The sequence below is a fragment of the Podarcis filfolensis genome, assembly GCF_964270895.1.
Source record: "Podarcis filfolensis genome assembly, chromosome: 1".
Lineage (NCBI taxonomy): Eukaryota > Metazoa > Chordata > Lepidosauria > Squamata > Lacertidae > Podarcis > Podarcis filfolensis.
The window spans coordinates 120,646,961-120,666,109 of NC_139604.1; the positions used below are offsets into that span (position 1 = coordinate 120,646,961).

At 43.9% G+C, this 19,149-nt stretch overlaps 2 protein-coding genes across 2 annotated transcripts in view; one reads left to right on the forward strand and one right to left on the reverse strand.

The window, feature by feature from the left end:
* The window catches only part of DYNC1H1 (dynein cytoplasmic 1 heavy chain 1), a 56,930-nt gene extending 47,239 nt beyond the window's left edge, over positions 1-9,691 (forward strand). The window contains exons 64-78 of the mRNA XM_083607863.1: positions 301-376; positions 835-995; positions 2,024-2,135; positions 2,224-2,284; positions 2,377-2,500; positions 3,107-3,220; positions 3,914-4,084; positions 4,444-4,661; positions 4,763-4,866; positions 5,322-5,533; positions 5,913-6,066; positions 6,574-6,716; positions 8,208-8,376; positions 9,003-9,130; positions 9,244-9,691. Coding sequence (XP_083463989.1) covers positions 301-376; positions 835-995; positions 2,024-2,135; positions 2,224-2,284; positions 2,377-2,500; positions 3,107-3,220; positions 3,914-4,084; positions 4,444-4,661; positions 4,763-4,866; positions 5,322-5,533; positions 5,913-6,066; positions 6,574-6,716; positions 8,208-8,376; positions 9,003-9,130; positions 9,244-9,372 — 2,076 coding nt within the window. The 3' untranslated portion in view covers positions 9,373-9,691. The remainder of the gene's footprint in view (positions 1-300; positions 377-834; positions 996-2,023; positions 2,136-2,223; positions 2,285-2,376; positions 2,501-3,106; positions 3,221-3,913; positions 4,085-4,443; positions 4,662-4,762; positions 4,867-5,321; positions 5,534-5,912; positions 6,067-6,573; positions 6,717-8,207; positions 8,377-9,002; positions 9,131-9,243) is intronic.
* Positions 9,247-19,070, reverse strand: LOC310760639 (uncharacterized protein; the record flags this gene model as incomplete). The annotated part of the gene is made up of 5 exons (XM_083609361.1): positions 9,247-11,349; positions 12,068-12,121; positions 16,033-16,086; positions 18,104-18,174; positions 18,995-19,070. 5 exons carry the CDS (start codon positions 19,068-19,070, stop codon positions 10,924-10,926), a joined length of 681 nt encoding a protein of 226 aa, XP_083465487.1. The 3' UTR covers positions 9,247-10,923.
* Between the last annotated feature and the right edge of the window lie 79 nt (positions 19,071-19,149).

A 19,149-nucleotide genomic window follows, 5' to 3' on the forward strand; every position in this document is an offset into this window, starting at 1 on the left:
CAGGGGTCCCTTTACCTTTACTAACACGCGGCACTTGTTCCTTGCGCTGAGAATTTGTAGAGGGGAGGACAAATGTGTTTCACTTCCATACTTACTGCTTCCAGTACATGGACTGGGTAGCTAAAGCTGCCTGATCGATGTATTGTACAACATCAACTTTAATATGTAGTAGTGATGTAGGTGCTGTTTCTCCATGTCAGTCTCCCACCCCACCCCACTGCCACACACACTCTTAGTATCTTCATTGTGGTCTTTGGTCTAACACAAGGTTCCTGTTCTTTATCTCTACCTGATTCACAGCAATTCTGCATTTGGCTGGACAGCAGCTCACCAGAGCAGACTGTGCCATATATTTGGACAGAAGACAAACCTGCAAGTAAGTGGAGAACTCCATTTCTGGATCAGTTTAAGTATATTTGGAGAAAAGGCAATGCAGGTGCGTGTGGAGATTTATTCTACGGCTCTGGGGAAAGATGCTTCAGTATTACGTGCACAAGGCATCTATTGGAGTTGGCCATTTGTCTGCCTTTGGTGGTGGCAAGTAGCAAATGTCCCCCGGCAACACCTACAACTGAAATACTGTGTGAATTGGCTGCAAGTATGCACACCATATCCATGGTCAGAAACTAAGGGCCGTTGTCATGTGCTTTGTCCTGAGGACATCCGAGGTAGCTTATGTGCTTCTAGGGTTCAGTCACTGTCTCTATTCCCCTACTGGGAAAAGTTGGTCTTGGAAGAAGCATACTCCCTCAGTCCTCCTTTGCAAGGCCTTTTACCTGATGACTTTTAACCCCCCCTTTTCTCTCTCTCTCTCTCTCTCTCTCTTCTGCTCAGCAACCATTGGGCAGGCCGTCCATCGCTTGCTCCTGATCCAGGCTTTCCGTCCTGATCGCTTACTGGCAATGGCGCATCATTTTGTTTCCACAAACCTTGGAGAAAGCTTTATGTCTATTATGGAGCAGCCCTTGGACCTGGCACACATTGTGGACACAGAGGCAAGTCGGCATTTTAAGTCACACCCATTCCGTTCCACAGAACCTGAGGTGGAACTTCTGCAGGCATGCTGCTTAAACTCTCTTTCTCCGTTTTGTTTCGACCACTTCTGTACCGCTTAATACAAAAAACATATCTATGTGATGTACAGGAAGCTAAAGCAGCAACAGCAGACAGCTTAAATGGCACAGATTTTAGAAAAATGCACAATATTACACTAATACAAATTACTAATAAATATAGGCCAGTGTCAATTCCTTCTCCTTCTGAAATACGTCCTGACCTCTCACTCAGGGCCCAGAGAAACTCACAAAGAAGAACCTGCTGACATCACCCTACTCTAGACTTGTTTTTATGGGCAGGCACCAAGGCAGATGGAGTTTCCTCAGGCTGCCAGCCGCTGTGTCCCAGTCGGCTGCAGTTCTTGCAGCCCTGCTTCTTCCTCTTGTAATTTCCAGGGTGGTTTTATGTGGCATTACAACATGCCTTTTTCTACAAGGTTGACTCTAGTTCTGCATGCCTGTGGGGAGTTCAGCCTTCTGAATCTTAAAACAGCAGTGCCCAGCGCCACGTAGCATAAACACTGTTGAAACTTTGCAGACTTTTCAGGAGCAGTGTGTGATACGGCTCAGGTTTTGCTGCTCAAACAAAGCCCCACTTTCTAAGACGCCCAGCACACCTCAAGTAGACCTTTGGATCTCAGCCTATATTGGAAAACGGGGGTTTGATTTGAACCTCGACCTAGATCCGGAACCTACCTTAAATGCCCATAAGTCAGCAGGAATGTAAAGAAAGAGAGGTCTGTTTGGAACTGTGCAAGGCATTCCACTCCTTTTATTACTGAGTGCTGTTAACAATCCCGTTCACTTAGGCGACTGTTCCCCTCAAGTCCTCCCTGTGCTACCGAAACATGAGAAAAGTAATGATCAGCTCCTGTGGGTGTTGAAAAAAGCAAACCTGCTTTGTCCTGTAACTACTCTAATTCCTTTACCTTTTTCCTTTCCCCCGCCCCACCCTTCTTGGATTTTAGGTGAAGCCTAATACTCCTGTGCTGATGTGCTCAGTGCCCGGCTATGATGCCAGTGGGCGTGTTGAAGACCTTGCTGCCGAGCAAAACACACAGATCACCTCTATTGCTATCGGTGAGACCTTTGGGCATCCTTGTCACTCCAAATGCTGCGGAATGTAGCTTTAAACTCCGCCTCTAAACTGTAAACTTTGTGTTGGCAGGTTCCGCTGAAGGATTTAACCAAGCTGATAAGGCAATCAATACAGCAGTGAAGTCTGGCAGGTAGGCTTTGCTCTGTCTGGCATTTATTCTGGCGTTGTACAAATAAGTATACTGGAACTTCTTAATCCATTTAAAAAAACCATTTATTCTAGATGGGTCATGCTAAAGAATGTCCACCTGGCTCCTGGATGGCTGATGCAGCTGGAAAAGAAGCTACATTCTCTTCAGCCTCATGCCTGCTTCAGACTCTTCCTTACGATGGAGATAAATCCAAAAGTAAGCAGCTCGGAAGCAAAATCCTAGTCATGACCTGGATCTTTGCAAGCCTTTTCTTTCTGCACTGTTGTTTCTGGGAGAAGGGTGCCACCTTAAAACAGACACACAGAGATAGTATCCCGCCCCCCGCATTAGTTCTCTGTCCAGCCTTTTTAAAAATCCATTAACCTTTTCCTCACTAAAGTCAGCTTAATGGCAATGAATAGAAAATAATAAATTAACTTTTATGCAGATTTTTAAAAAAGTTTTATTTAAATAAAACCTCAATGTGTTTTTTTGAATGTCTCAATACATTGCCTCGGTAAATGGGGACAAAAGCAAATACAAAATGAAAAATGTCTAGACGTTCTTTACCCTCCCCTCCGTTCTCTTCTGTTGGAATGAGGCTCTGGCATTCGTTCTGTACCAGCTGCCGGTGGGTGACTTCTGTTCATCATCATTATTATTATTATTATTATTAACAACATGAAGATACTTCTTGACACTAGAACGTGACTCTTTTTAAGATTCAGCATGAATTTGAGCTGGCGTAGTCATTTTGCAGAGGTCTGGGAAAGAGGGGGTCATCTTTTAGTGCATAATTGTGGGGCTTATTCTGTGTTTTAGGTGCCTGTGAACTTGCTGAGGGCTGGGAGAATCTTTGTGTTTGAACCACCCCCCGGGGTAAAGGCCAACATGCTGAGAACCTTCAGCAGCATTCCGGTGTCCAGAATGTGCAAGGTAAGCTGTCTCGATGATTATAAACAGATCCTATAGTTAGCCAACGCATTAGTGGGACAGCATATGGTGGTTCCCAAAAGTTCTAGTGGGGGGGATCCATCAGAGTTTAGTTTAGAGCCCACCTATTCCCACCTAAAAGGGAGTGTCAGTTACTCATTAATTCTTGCATTGGAAAGATCATCCTCCTGGCCTTTTGACCATTCACTGATTTAAATGAAATAAGTTGAAGCTCCTCCCAGGCTATGTTTCCTTAACGCCAACCTTGCAGAGAGAATGGTGCTGGTCCTCTGCTTGCTGCTGACACTCAGGTAGAGCGCAAAGCATCTGAGGAAGGATGGGAGAAGACAGTGCAGAGCTTTAGTAAGCCCCTCTAGCCTGCACAAAGCAGACAAATATTCAGGCATTCTCTCTGAGGCAACCTAAACGTGTAATATCCACAACGACCAGGCCATCTGTTCTGACTCGATGTCCAAATGCAATACCTTGTGTTCACTAGCACAGTCCTAAGGCTGCACTGTGCCTGTTTCCTTTGGCAAACTTGCTCCAGGAGGTTTTCCTGTAACTCCGTAAGATTTTTAAAAAAGTACAAAGTAAGGACAAGGGTTTATTCCTCGTAATCTCAAGCATGCAGTTCTTCTCTTGAATGCAATGTAAGAAGAAGAAGAAACATTTTTTCCCCTCTCTCCTCCCTAGTCACCAAATGAGCGCGCTCGTCTCTATTTCCTTCTTGCTTGGTTCCATGCCATCATTCAAGAGCGTCTCCGATATGCTCCTCTCGGCTGGTCAAAAAAATACGAGTTTGGTGAATCTGATCTAAGATCTGCATGTGATACAGTGGATACATGGCTGGATGACACGGCAAAGGCAAGTGAAGTTGCAGGCGTTCCACTTTACCGCTCTGTCTTAAAGGGAACGTGGCTGGACTGCTTTCATGAAGGACAAGTAATTTGTAACAAGTAGGCAAAGCACATTCATAAAACTTATTCATATCCTGCCTTTCCTCAATGGGAGCTCAAGGCAGCATGCATGGTAAGTAAAGCTAAATACTGAATAACTTGTCCAAGATCAGCAAATGGCTACGCTAAGCAGGATTTTGAAACCTGGGTCTTCCAACATGGTGACCAGCCTACCACACTGGTTCTTAATTTGTAATAATGTTGGCTTTGTAGACTTTTACTGGCCTTAAGCTACCTCCATTACAACAAAACTGTCTACCCCTCCAGGGCCGCCAGAATATCTCTCCTGACAAGATCCCCTGGTCTGCACTGAAGACCCTGATGGCTCAGTCAATTTACGGAGGACGCATTGATAACGAATTTGACCAGCGTTTATTGAACAGTTTCCTGGAGCGCCTCTTCACCACTTTAAGTTTTGACAGTGAATTCAAATTGGCCTGCAAGGTTGACGGTCATAAAGACATCCAGATGCCAGATGGAATCAGGTACTTAAGTTCAGCCTTTAGTAGTAAGCCTGGGCCAGGTTGGCTCAAACTGCTCAGTGCTATGGACCACGTGGTCATTACCTGACGTTTTGTCTTGACAGGCGTGAAGAATTTGTCCAGTGGGTTGAGTTGCTGCCAGATACGCAAACACCATCCTGGCTCGGGCTGCCAAACAATGCCGAGAAGGTTCTTCTCACCACCCAGGGTAAAAAATGCTTCACTTCAGTAGTTCACTGTAAACCGGAGTCTAAACAATATTTGCTAAACCACACAAGATTCTCTAAAGAAGCTTGCAAATGTTGCATCGGTTACAGCGGAATTAGCTGGGTTTAAAAAAATTAACGGCTTAGTGCAACATGAATCTCATGAACCAAATTTAGCCAGATAGGGATGTTGAAGTGTTGCAGCAGGAATGAATCCTGAAAGCCGGGACTTTACTCACAACCTAGTCAGCTGAAGTTGTCAAGACCACACTTTGAGGATATGTGGCTGAATGTTATTTGTGAACCGACTAATAGCACACGATCAAATTCCGAAACTATATGCAGGGCTTTCAAAGCTCAAGTTTGGATTAAAGTTAGCCTTCTTACAGCTAGCACACGTATGTTAATCTTTAACCTTTTTAAAATGGTTAAGCATTTCACGCCCTGTACATTTCAGGTATCGATATGATCAGTAAAATGCTGAAAATGCAGATGCTAGAAGATGAGGATGACTTGGCCTATGCTGAGACCGAGAAGAAGGCACGGACAGACTCCACCTCGGATGGTCGGCCAGCTTGGATGCGAACACTGCACACCACAGCTTCCAACTGGCTCCACCTCATCCCACAGACACTGAACCACCTGAAACGTACCGTGGAAAATATCAAGGTGGGACATGCAACCAAGTATGTACAGCACAGCTGGGGAACTTGTTCTGGCCAGATTCTGCTGGACCACAACTCCCATAATCCCTAGCCTTTGCCACGCTGGCTGGAGCTGATGAGAGGTAGAATCCAACCATATATGGAAGGCCACAGGTTCCCCAGCCCTGATGTAGGGCGAAGGTTTGCAAAATCATATTAATACTGTCTTAGATGATGGCGGTGATACTTAATTGACAAAATTGTCTTGGTTTCAAAAATCAAAATGTGTAAAGTTACTGATGGTGCTTCTAGGAAGGATAGTGCTGGGATATTCCTGCTCTCACAATTCAGTTGCCAGGATTTTCTCCACTTACTAACACTTTGCTCTTCCTTTGGAAAACAAGGATCCTTTGTTCAGATTCTTTGAGAGAGAAGTGAAGATGGGAGCCAAACTCCTTCAGGACGTTCGCCAAGATCTTGCAGATGTGGTCCAAGTGTGCGAGGGGAAGAAGAAGCAGACCAACTATCTGCGGACACTTATTAATGAACTAGTGAAAGGTGAGCTATTCTAAACGATTGTTTAAAACGCGCACACACACAGCTTCCTGAATTAAGATGCTGCTGAAAGAAAGAAAACGGAAGGTCTAAGGGGGTCTCTTTCTTAGCTGTGGTGTTGTGCCTATGGGATGGGGTTAAACCAAGTACCTACGTTCAACTAAACCTGCTGCCAAATCATAAATCCGGCTTGGTGGTTGGTTGTTTTTTCACATTACAGAATCCCATCCATAGATTCTGCAGTCGCCGGTGCTTAATTTAGTATCTTTCCATTTTACACACAAGAGTTTTCAGTGTAAATGTTGAGTGTTTGGAAGTTAACATAAATGCCATGATAAAGTAATTTAATTGCTGTAATTACCTTCTGGTGGTTTTTGTGTGTGTGTGTGTTTTCTTTTAATGTGTTCAGTGTTTGCTTATAGGGAAACTATCAATGAAGGAGAGAGACCACCCAGTTGTGACTAGTCTTTTGCTCACAAAAAGTACAGCCTTTTTATACTTTCTCTCTAGGCATCTTGCCTCGCAGCTGGTCTCACTACACTGTGCCTGCTGGCATGACGGTCATCCAGTGGGTGTCTGACTTCAGTGAGCGCATTAAGCAGCTACAGAGCATTTCCCAGGCAGCTGCTGCAGGTGGAGCAAAAGAACTGAAGGTAGGCAATAGAGTGTTTCGTAGTAGTTGAATTCAGTACCGGTGATGTGAGAATACACATGAGATGAGTTTCAACTCCTCTGGCTTTTATGTGAAATATGAAGACTACATCAGGGGTGGAAAAGCTTGTTCCTTGGAGAAGATAGAGGATAATAAATACACTCAGCTGATTGCTAGGGAAGCAGTGAAGCCCTGGTTCTGTAACCCCTCTACTGATGGCCATGGTTTCTCAAGCACCGCTTTTTTAGTTATGTACAATGCTGTCACTGTATGGATCACATCTCACCATAACATATATATATATTCTTATATATATTAGTTCTTGGTATGAGCTTTCGTGTGCATGCACACTTCTTCAGATACGTGCATGCACACGAAAGCTCATACCAAGAACTAACTTAGTTGGTCTTTAAGGTGCTACTGGAAGGAAAAAAATATTTTTTTGTTTTGACTATGGCAGACCAACACGGCTACCTATCTGTAAATGATATATATGCGCTTGTATAGCATATTCTCATATGCTGTTTGAGAAGGGGTTGAATACAGCATATCCTCATTTTTAACGCGCTGCTAAGGAAGTGTGGGTGTCTGTATTTCCACTCACACAAATCTGCTTAAATCCATGGGATTTTGTGGGGCTGGTGAGGCCAGTAGCTTCCAGGGTCAGAGGGAAGGCAAAAAGCGCTTCCCTGTCAGTAGCTAAACTGCTCAGACCCTGAGGGTGCACAGTATGCACCTAAAATGATTGGGCAAAGAGAGATAAGAATAAGTCTGTATATGACTCACCAGCAAGCCTGGGCAATATGTCACCTAGAACCAGTATGAGGAGCAGACTGCGATGTTGGTTTCACTCAGCGGTATATCGCTCCCGTCAAGAGTCAAGAGTTTCTTCCTCCAGCGGGCACTGCTAGCAGAGGGACTCGGGAGCAACGACAGTTTCACCGGTGGTAATATCACTGAGTGAAACCACCATCCCACTCTGCCCTCATATGATGGAGAGGGAGAAACAAGCTGTATCAGAGAGGCATTGATACAGTCTGTTCCTCCCTCTGCATCTTTAATCTGCTCGACTGAGGAGTGTGCAGCTGTCCCTTGCCTCAGTCAAGCAGTTAAAGGAGCCCAGACATCCTGTGCATGAATGGTGAGAGCACCCAGCCTATCTCAGCTGGGGGGAGGAGGAAACCTTCCCTCCCCTCAGCTGAGTGGCGCAAATGAGCTGCATTGTCCCAGCCTGCGAGCCTGAAACCGCCTCAGTTCTTGAGGTGAGAACAGGGGCAATTTCACCTGGTGTCTCGCAGGCAGAGGCCAATGCATCTTGTTTTTTCAACATCGCGGTATATCGCCAAACCATGATGTTTGGCTGGGGATACACCGTGATGTTGAAACACTAATATCGCCCAGCCCTGCTCACCAGGTCTTCACCTGCAGGCCTCTGGTACTGATCCAATGAATCAAGTTGTGTCAAACAAACTGCTGTGGATTTGCTTAACAGAACATCCATGTCTGCCTGGGAGGCCTCTTTGTACCTGAGGCCTACATCACAGCTACAAGGCAGTATGTGGCTCAAGCCAACAGCTGGTCTCTTGAAGAACTCTGCCTAGAAGTCAACGTTACAACAACTCAGAACGCAGTGTTGGATGCTTGCAGTTTTGGAGTAACAGGTTAGTTGGAGCAACAGTCTCAAGGGTGACATTGAGGAAATATTCTTCATGCTGAAACGTTCCAGTTTCTTAATGGGTGTAAAAGTTAACACAACATAGAGAGTATACAGTGGCAAAGTAATTTTGTGTGCAAAATACCATGAGGTTAGATTGCACATGAATTCAGTTGTGCACCATTAAGATTTTGGGGGTATGGGTGGCACATCTGCATCTTGCACCTCTTCAGGGGTCTTTAATGGAGACAGGTATGTGGCACAGTAGCTGTGGCAAAGATTCCAGGTATCTGCAGATTCCTTTGACTTCATGTATGCAGTTAGGTGACATTGCATTCTGTCCGTGCCAAGATCAGACAAATTTCCAAGACTGCATCTCGCTGCCATGCAAGTATGAAATCCAGGCATCCTGAAGTGAACACATAATCATTGGAGGTTTTTAAAGCAGAGATAGGGTGACCATCTGTCATAGTTACTTCAGTTGAGATGACTCTCGGGGTCCCTTCCAACTCTACAATTCTATGTGCTTCACTTCTAAGGAGACTTTATATGAAATGGTGAATCCACAAAATAACAGACTTAAATATACTTCACGGCTGACATTTAAACATCCCTCTCTTTTTAACTCAATAGGCCTGAAGCTTCAGGGAGCCACATGCAATAACAACAAGCTGTCGCTTTCCAATGCTATTTCAACGGTCTTGCCCATAACTCAGCTTCGCTGGATCAAACAGACAAATGCTGATAAAAAGTCTAATGTGGTAAGTAATGTGATCTGTTGAGTCTCGTGCTTTTCAGTCGTACATGCTGTTTATGCTCTCCTCGTGATTTACTTCCTCCTCTTCACCTTGTACTGAACCTGTTTGTTTTGCAGGTGACATTACCTGTTTATCTGAACTTCACTCGTGCTGATCTGATCTTCACGGTTGACTTTGAAATCGCTACCAAGGAAGACCCTCGTAGCTTCTATGAACGTGGCGTGGCTGTCCTGTGTACTGAGTAAAAAGGAACCTGTAACCAGCATTCAAGCATTTTTGCATCTCGAATCTAGTTCTAGAAGGCTGTTTTAACACTGCAAAGCATAGTTACGTTGTCAAATGGTTATGTAGAGGAGAGTAAGAGTGATGTATCTGAAACGTGCTTAGATGTTGACTGTTGGACTGCAAGGCATAGTTAAGTTTTCAGATGGCTGTATAGAGGTGGCTAAGAAAGATTTATGTTTGAAAAGTACCTGGAAAGACTGTCAGAAGGATTTGTTGTTTTTGGATTGTTCTAGATTGGTGTACTAATGTCAGATGCTTAAATAAAACTTTACAGCACGATTTCTTGTTTTGTGGGGGTTGTTTTGTGGGGGTTTTTTCAGTGCCTTATTCACTTGTCATGAGAATAAACCAACAAAAGAAAGAGGCCTATATACACAAAGCTAAAATCAAAAAGTAAGTGTACTGCAATCCTATCTTGAAATAGCCTCTATAGCAGAAGAGAGTCCACATTGAGGTGCTAGCTTGAGTTATATAGTCCATCTGTAGAATGTGGTCTGCCATTTGGCAACCTGATAGCTTGGAATAAATTTATTCCTTCAATTCAGCTTTTACAGTAAGTATTTCAAAACAGGCTCTAGAACAACCTTGCCTTCCAACTCTTGTTGGATTCCCATCAACCCCAGTAAGCATGACCAATGGTTGGGAATTATTGTAGTCATAAACAACTGGAGGGCAACAGATTGGGGGCCACTTTTCTAGAGCTATTTATTTCGTTATCTAAAATCTGTGAGCCACCTTCAGGGAGGCTCACAATAATAAGATTGCACTTAAATAATTTAAAACAACACTATGGCCTATTGCACACATCAAGTTAGCAAGGTGAAGAAAGCTCAGTTAAGTGGGAAAAGGGGGCATCAGCTGCTTCTGGCACAAGGGCTGGTGAATACTGCTATATCAGTGGGGTGCAAGAAATGCATGGTGTTATTGAGATTTCCGCACTAAAGGGATAACACTTGTTCTTGGTAAATTCTCTGCGATTTGGTATCTTCCAAACTGCCTTTATTACCAGGCGACTGACACTAGCAAAGCCAGGAGTAGCAAGGCAGTCAGTTGGGGATTAGGACATAGATGGTTAGTTTGATGTAACAAGGCTGTCTAGTCCAGCATTTGGTCTTCAAATAATGACCAGCGTATAGTGTGGCCTGCTTTCAGGCAGGACAGAATCATGCCATCTTTGCCCTTGACATCCCAAAAACCAGCAGTTCATAACACTATTATTGTGAAGACTATTTAGCGTGGAGAAACGGTATAAAAATTTTCTCACAAACACTGCTTCCTCACTGATGGACAGAAATCATCTTCTAGTATGAACTTCCTTTTTAGTGCTACGTGTTCCTAACTTTCCAAAACTTTTGCGATTACCTTTTTTGTGTAATGTGGTCTTGCAAGAACAATGAAGTGCTTAAATGTTAAAAAGACTTGCACACTTGTGGGCTCCACCTAATTTATTTTAACAACAGGCATTGTTTTCACCCACAGACATAGGTAGATTGCAGTTAGGCTACACGAACTCAAGTCATCCGCAATTTTTTCCTTGGCGTTTCTCCAGCACTGTCTAGGACAGCCCTCCCTTGCTTCCTCTTGACCTTAAGAATTTCACGCAGATTATCACAATCGGCCAACATCGGGTGTAGCACAAAATCACAAGGTGATTTTTTAGAGAGAACAGCATGCTTTGAATGACCTGGCCCAGGAAACCAGGAAGGTTCTGTGGTCATCTGCAATACTTCAGCTGCTTCATTCAGTTGAGGTTCATCCTCACGAGTTACAATTAGAGGGCTTTCCATGGGTGCGAAGGCAGAGAAGGGTTCTGGGCCTTCTGAAAGAACACTGTCTTCTGTGCTCAGATGCTTCAGAAAGATCACCCTACTCAACTCAAGGGAGCCCAAACTACTGTTGGAGTTGCCTTCATCATCGCCATCATAAGGATCCATGAACTAAAGCAACAGACACAGCAAAAGACTTCACTTAACAAGAGAGAAAGTTCCTTCTCAGCAGCCAACTTTCGGGAAAGAGTCCCTGAAACTAGACAGGATTTGCACATGACACTTAAGCTGTGGTTTGTTTAGCCCAGGCTAAGGTGGCTTGTTTCAACATCTGAAACCAGCTCAGAACGCTAACAATGTTTTCTTAAAACAACCCAATATGTGGCACCAATATCCAACTAAAAAGCTCTGCCAATGCAAGGACTTTTGTGCTCAGTCTTGTTTAACTGATTTGTTTGGCCACCCTACCCAGATGCTACAGAGTCACGGGGCAAGGGCAGCTGAAACCAAGGTTTGGAAAACTAAGCTGTGGTTCATTTGCTAGCCTGTGAGATAACTTGTGGTTTTTTAAACAAACTGGTTAAACATTCACACTTAGTGGTTTAGCATTGCGTGTAAATGATTTAAAGAACTGTTGCATTAATCAGACAACGAACTACTACTAAATAGTCAACCTCGGATAACTTCAGAAAAATTCCACCCTGATCTAAGTCTAACAGTGGAAGCAAGAAAGTATCCCACTTTAATAATACAATATAATACAGGCACCTGTTGAATGCATTTTTGTTTGAAAGCACATTCTGCAGATGTATTCATAAAAGTGGAGTAGTGCCAAAGCTGGCAAAGCAAAATTCCATTGGAGGGCAGAGAATAGATATTAAAAACTTACTTGAAGTTTTGTTCTCTCCCGGGATCCTGCCAAAAGCGCACTCTTGGGCGGCACCTGTTTTGGATAAGACACTTTCTGATGTGTATATAACACGTGGTTAAAGCCTGACTGCTCAAAGTTTAGCACATTCACACTATGCAGGTTCACTGTGTGCATGTGCTCCCAACTGTCCCTATATACCAGGAACAGTTTGGAGTTTTAGCTAGCTGCCTCTAGCAAAATAATTGCCCCCGTTTTACAATTTGGGAGTGTGTTTTCAAAATGTTTCTGTAAGATGCAAGAGTTGCCATTCTTCAGCACTTCCCCTTGCCATCTAGAATGGGGGTAAATCTAGGCATGGGGCACAAGTGCGCCTTATCTCTAGTGCAGATGCAAGGGCATTAAGGTACCATTGAGGTACACATATGGGACGCGGGTGGCGCTGTGGGTTAAACCACAGAGCCTAGGACTTGCTGATCAGAAGGTTGGTGGTTCGAATCCCCGTGACGGGGTGAGCTCCCATCGCTCGGTCCCTGCTCCTGCCAACCTAGCAGTTCGAAAGTACGTCAATGTGCAAGTAGATAAATAGGTACCGCTCCGGCAGGAAGGTAAACGGCATTTCCGTGCGCTGCTCTGGTTTGCCAGAAGCGGCTTAGTCATGCTGGCCACATGACCCGGAAGCTGTACGCCGGCTCTCTTGGCCAATAAAGCAAGATGAGCGCCGCAACCCCAGAGTCGGCCACGACTGGACCTAATGGTCAAGGGTCCCTTTACCTTTAAGGTACACATTCTCTACTTTCGCATTCTTTAGCTAGTGATTTTGACCTCTTGATAAGGTACTCTGAATACCTCCTTTTTCCAACAAGCCCTTTAAAGTGCAGATTTGTATCCCTGTCTGTGCTCAACTATACAGCTGCAAATATGTTTTAAGTGCATTATCCAAAGTGACACTAGAGCTAACTGCAAATTCAATATATATTTTAAAACTTTTTTAAAAGCATTTTCACAGCATTTTTTAATATGTGTCTAGATTCCACCTGTATCTGCATTGGATACAAAGTTGTTTTATGTATGCTGCAAATCATTATGAGATGTTTCGTAGCCAACAATTCAACAAAATACTCTACTACAACGGCATTGCTAGCTGAAAGAACCAAATCCCTTATTGCATTCAAATTCAGTGCAGGGCAGGCTATGACCAACAAGCAGCCCAATGCAACAAGCAGACGCCATAAAAGACCCACAAACTGTAGCAGCCTGAGCTGGATTCAGGCTCTTGTCTCCAATTCTGTATTCCATGGGTAGGCAAACTAAGGCCCAGGGGCCAAACTAAGGCTGAGGGGCCATGTACGCTTTATAAAGCCAGCCTGCAGACAGTCCAGGAACCAGCATGTTTTTACATGAGTAGAATGTGTGCTTTTAAAAAAAAACATCTCTGGGTTATTTGTGGGGCATTTACCCCCAAAAAATATAGTCCGGCCCACCACAAGGTCTGAGGGACAGTGGACTGGCCCCCTGCTGAAAAAGTTTGCTGACCCCTGGACTATGCTCTGCTTTCAAGTGAGACCTTTGCTGCTTAGTACTGTATTTGCTTTTCTGCTATACTGTACATGTATTGGCCAGCGGCAACCTTGAAGATAAGTGCTAGCCAATCTAAGTACACAACCAAATGCACCGCGCAGCAACCCGGAGATACAAAACGCTTGGCTAAAAGCTTCACTTTCTGGAGCCCAAAGGCAAAATGTAATTTAATAGCCTCGTGGAAACCCATTATACTGCCCTTTTGAGATAACCACTTATCAATTGCTTTCCATAAGGTGTTTAGGGAGATAGTTAGGAGCAATCTGTACCAGGGAATAAGCAGGTACTGGAGCAGGCAAAGTGCTTAATCTGCTTCCATGTTATCACTGAGGGGGGGGGGGATGAATTCCTAATTCAGCTCAACCAGCAGAGCAAAGACTCGGCAGAAGAGTTCTGTGACCTGGAGCTTATTTCTCAATTGTTTGCGAGTACAAGGTGCAAATAAATGCATCAGAATTCATCCGCGTGACCAAGAGGAGCCTCATACAACGTTGAGATGAAAGAAGTTGTTTCAGGTTGCTGAGCATTTATAAGTCGCTTTGGGTCACTTTTTTTTTTAAGAAAAGGAACTAATGAATAATGATACTAATAAAATTGTATTGGTGCCAAGTCTCTAGCACTGCAAAGCTGGACGCTCAGAGGGCTGGGCGTGATGATGCCACAAGATGGTACCTCATGATGCCATAGGGTTGCCAACTCTTGAGAGAGAAAACGGATGCAAAGAGCAAGGGATGTGGACCAGTTGAATGGGGGTGGAAACAGACAACATTCTGCAGGTGGAAATAACAGGGTTCTTTGGGGTTTTGGCTGCAGGGTGGGGAGAACGCTACAAATTTTCATTTTGGGGAGGGGGGGAATGTTCTCTCTTTTAGGGTATTTTTTTTAAAGTCACATTTTAAAATACTACTGCACAACTCCTAGACCCAAAATTCAAAGGAAGGAGGTGGTCTTATAGATGAACATGAGATTTAAACTTGCTGCCCTGAGCATTTGACTGCAGAAAATCTGAGTCTCGGGAGCCAAAGCCTAGGACTCAACAACCCGAAGTGTGTATGTCTATGTCAGGGGTCAGCAAGGTTTACCTTGCCTGGGCTGGTTCACTCCAGCGGAGATCCCTCCATGGGCTGGATCGTGAGCACCCACGCCCGCAATTTTCGGCATCTGCATCTGCGCAGACGCAATTTTCAGCACTGCAGAAGCGAAGCGCTGCGCCGGTTTAGCTCAGCGCGCAGGGACTCGCCAAGAGGGTGGCTCAGTTTGGGGGCGGCTTGTGGGCCGGTTAAGCGACCCCTGTGGGCCGCTTGTGGCTCATGGGCCTTAGGTTGCCGACCCCTGGTCTATGTCTTTGCATGCCTGCATGTGCACCATCTACCTTCTTTGTTGTTGTTTTTTATAAATATTTATTAGATTTTCCAATTTTATATAAACACAAAAAGAAAAAGAAAAAGAAAAATATTAAAAACAAATCAATTTCTATAGCAATCCTTCAATAACGTATTTCTTTGACTTCCTCATACCTCCCCTTCTTGTTTTCTAGTTCAACTTGTTAATACAGCAAATCCTAATCTCTTAACATTCCTTTTAAAATAACACCTTATTTTCCATTCAACTTTTTTTTAAATTTAATAACTTAAACAATTTTTGTCCCTATTATCTTTATCATAACAGCTAGAGACCACAAAAGTTCAATCCAACATCTTTTCAGAGTTCATTAATTTTGTAGTATTTCTGTCACCATCTACCTTCTTTGAAGCGCTAGTCCTATTGAGAGTAGACCCATTGAAATGAATGGACATGGTTAACTTACACCCATTAATTTCAATCCATTCACTCCAAGTTGGGCTTTGTTGAATGCCCACAACCCTACAGGGTGCTATTCTCCTAACAACATGCTACATCTTTAAGTGTTAAAAGTGTTGAGCAACTTCTATTAAAAATATATATCATAGGGTGTACCCTATTACACACACACACACACACACACACACACACACACACACTCTAAATTTACTGGAACCACTTCATCACCACACAAGGCTTTCAAAGGGAAAGCCTTACTTGGGAGTAAATTGAATTCAATAGGACTTAAATCTGACTAGAAATGGTTGGGATTGTGTTGCAATTAAACTTATACAGTGGTACCTCGGGTTAAGTACTTACCGTAATTCGTACTGGAGGCCTGTTCTTAACCTGAAACCGTTCTTAACCTGAAGCACCACTTTAGCTAATGGGGCCTCCCGCTGCTGCCACACAACTGCTGCGCGATTTCTGTTCTCATCCTGAAGCAAAGTTCTTAATCTGAGGTACTATTTCTGGGTTAGCTGAGTCTGTAATCTGAAGCGTCTGTAACCCGAGGTACCACTGTATAGCTTTTGGATGGATAAAATTTTGTATCTATATATTACCTCAATGTCGGTATCTGATTCAGATTCACTGCTGTACTCAACAGTACACTTTTGCTGTGAAAGAGAACAGCTGGTGAATACAAGGGGATTTCATTTAATATTCTTAAAACACTTCAGTCCTGCTGCCCGCAACCTTAGTTTCCAAAAAACTTCCCACTGCCAAGCACACTAAACATCCTTCCTCAATTTTCCCATTCAACACCTGAAAACTATTCACTTTGCCCAGATTTAAACGAACAGGCAGAGTAGTTTGCCATTTGGGGCAATGTGGAGTCACCCTTGTTCCACAGTTCCTACCCATGCATGATGCAATACCGAAATACCGGTGGACAACAAAAGAGGTTTAAAGATGCTCTCAAAGGCAAATCTTAAAAAAAAATGTAGTGTAAGCTCTGATAACTGGGGGGAAACTGGCCTGCAAGCGTTCCAGTTGGAGAACAGCCTTTACCAAAGGTGTCATGGGCTTTGAAGACACTCAAACTCAGGATGAAAGGAAGAAATGTGCTAAGAGGAAGGCACGCTTGGCAAACCCTCACCATGATCAACTCCCACCTGGAAACCTATGTTCCCACTGTGGAAGGACATGTGGATCCCGAATTGGCCTCCAGTGTCACTTACAGACTCACTGTTAAGACTGTGTTCATGGAAGACGATCTTACTCGGCCTACAAGTGGTCGCCAAAGAAGATGATGCAATTATTCTTCAGGAAAATTTAGGAAACACAAGGAAGCTGCCTTATACCATCGGCCCATCTAACTCAGTTCTGCCCACACAGATTGGCAGTGGCTCTCCCAGATTTCAGATGAGTTGCAGACCTACTATGATGGCTACCAGCAGCTGGGAATCACAGGTGAGCCGAGTGCGGTTATGCTCCTGTCAGCTCATAGACTTCTCGCAGGCAAGTCGCTCCTTCCCGCCATTTTCATGGGTGGAAAGAAGCATGCGTGTGCCAGCAATGGCCATCAAAGTGCCACGCCACAGACACTGGCACAAATGAATTTTAGCGCAACATGGCGGTATTTCAAACAAAAAGCCTGCATTCCATAATGCGACAGGCAATGCGGTGTAAAAGGAATGTAATAAACTGGGACTATGCCTAGGAAAACTAACGCAATAATCCTCACGTCTGAACACAGCCTATGGGTTTGTACACCCTTTTGTTTACATCCAGGCCCTGCCTGCTGCTGTTTTGTGAAGAAGTGTACGCAATCCATATCCTACACCTATCTTGTCATTTTTTAAAAATGAAATACCGTGTTTTCATGTGTTTCCCCCCCAAACCACCTTCAATCCAAACTGAGAAAGCGCTTGCATTTTAAACCAGTCACGTGTGCACAGCCTAGGATTTGCGAGACAAGGGTTCAAATCCCAGCTTGGCCATGAAACTCACTGGGTGACCCCCCTGGGCCTGGCCACTGTCTCTCAGCCCGACCCACCTCAGGGGGACAAAATGGGAAGTGGGAGGTCAGAACCATATACAGTGGTACCTCCGGTTAAGTACTTAATTCGTTCCAGAGGTCTGTTCTTAACCTGAATCTGTTCTTAACATGAAGCACCACTTTAGCTAATGGGGCCTCCTGCTGCCGCTGTGCCGCCGGAGCCCAATTTCTGTTCTTATCCTGAAGCAAAGTTCTTAACATGAAGCACTATTTCTGGGTTCGCGTAGTGTGTAACCTGAAGCGTATGTAACCTGAAGCATATGTAACTCAAGGTACCACTGTATGTCGCTTGGAGCTCAGGTGTAAAACTGGTGTAGAAATAAATAAATGGAACATGCACAGGCCCAAGCAAATTTTTAAACTTTGTCAAAGATTAAGAGGGAAGCACAACTTCACCTCTAGGCCTGGTGAGAGGATTTCATGTTACCTCAAGCAGCTCTTGGGGTCTTGCCTCGTCACCTGCAGCCGTTGCCACCTCACATTTCACAGGTGGCTCAAATTAAGCTGCTTCATCGCAGTCACAAGGCTCAGCAGGGTTTACCAGTGCAATCAAAGCCATCCCTAGGCCAGGTGAGGCCACCCCTTGCTAAGTTTTGTGTTTTCAAATCAGCATTTTAAAGTGAAAATCTTACCATGTACTTCTGAGCTAATCGCTCTATATCATCAGGTTTCCCCCCTGGATTCAGAAGATCACATGAATCTACTACAGAAGAAGGGGAAAGTGTTTGGTTAGGGGGAGAAATCAGCTCTTAAACCAGTGAGCGGCTGTGTTTGGCCTCCCTTCTCTTTCTCAATCTCCTGACACGAATTTAAGCAAATGTGGTATGGAACATCGCCTGAAAGGTTTGTATTAGAAACATTTTCAGCTGTTTCTATAAGTGGATCTGTTTTTACGTGTTTCTTGCTTTATGGTCCTGATATATTTGTTTTAGAACTCTATAGTTTATTGTTGTAACTGACCCTGGGACCTTAATGGTAAAGGGCCAACAAGTTTTTTAAAATAAAACAGATTTAAAGATCACTGCTCTTTGACATAGAGGCTGAACTGAACACACAGAAGGTAAAATTCACACAAACTATTTTTTTTTATTTTTTTACTTTGGAGCAGCACACAGAGCAAAATTTGAGCTCTGTCTTATTTGTTGTACCAATATGCCATGTGAGGCTGGCTTTCCAAAATGCATGCTTTTCCATTCAGTTCTATACAAACTGGCAACGCTATCAAAAGACTCCACCCCCAAAAAAGTTACCATGAGCTTTTTTTAAAAGGATTCTTTCTCCATCTGTTTAACACTGCTGAGAAGAAGAAGAAAAATAGAGTTACTGTCTGATCCTAGGCTTATGCCCATCAAATTCCGTATGAGATACTCCAAATGCAAAGGATCACAGCTTTATAACCCAAATAGCTACACATTACTTGCAACAAGCTGGTGTCCTTATGGGGACTAATGTTTAGCTCAAGTGAATTAGAACAGCTGCAAAATCAGAACAGGTATTGATACCAGTTCCCTCCATCCCCGTACCTGCCATTAAATGCCCACTTTGGTATATTTTTCTCCTCTTCCTCCTCTTCCGCTTCTTTTCTTCCACAGATGTCATCCTGTCTCCAGCAACCTTCTGTGATCTCACCAGTCACCACCCATAATTATAACCTTAACTACTTGCACCTGACCTCAAA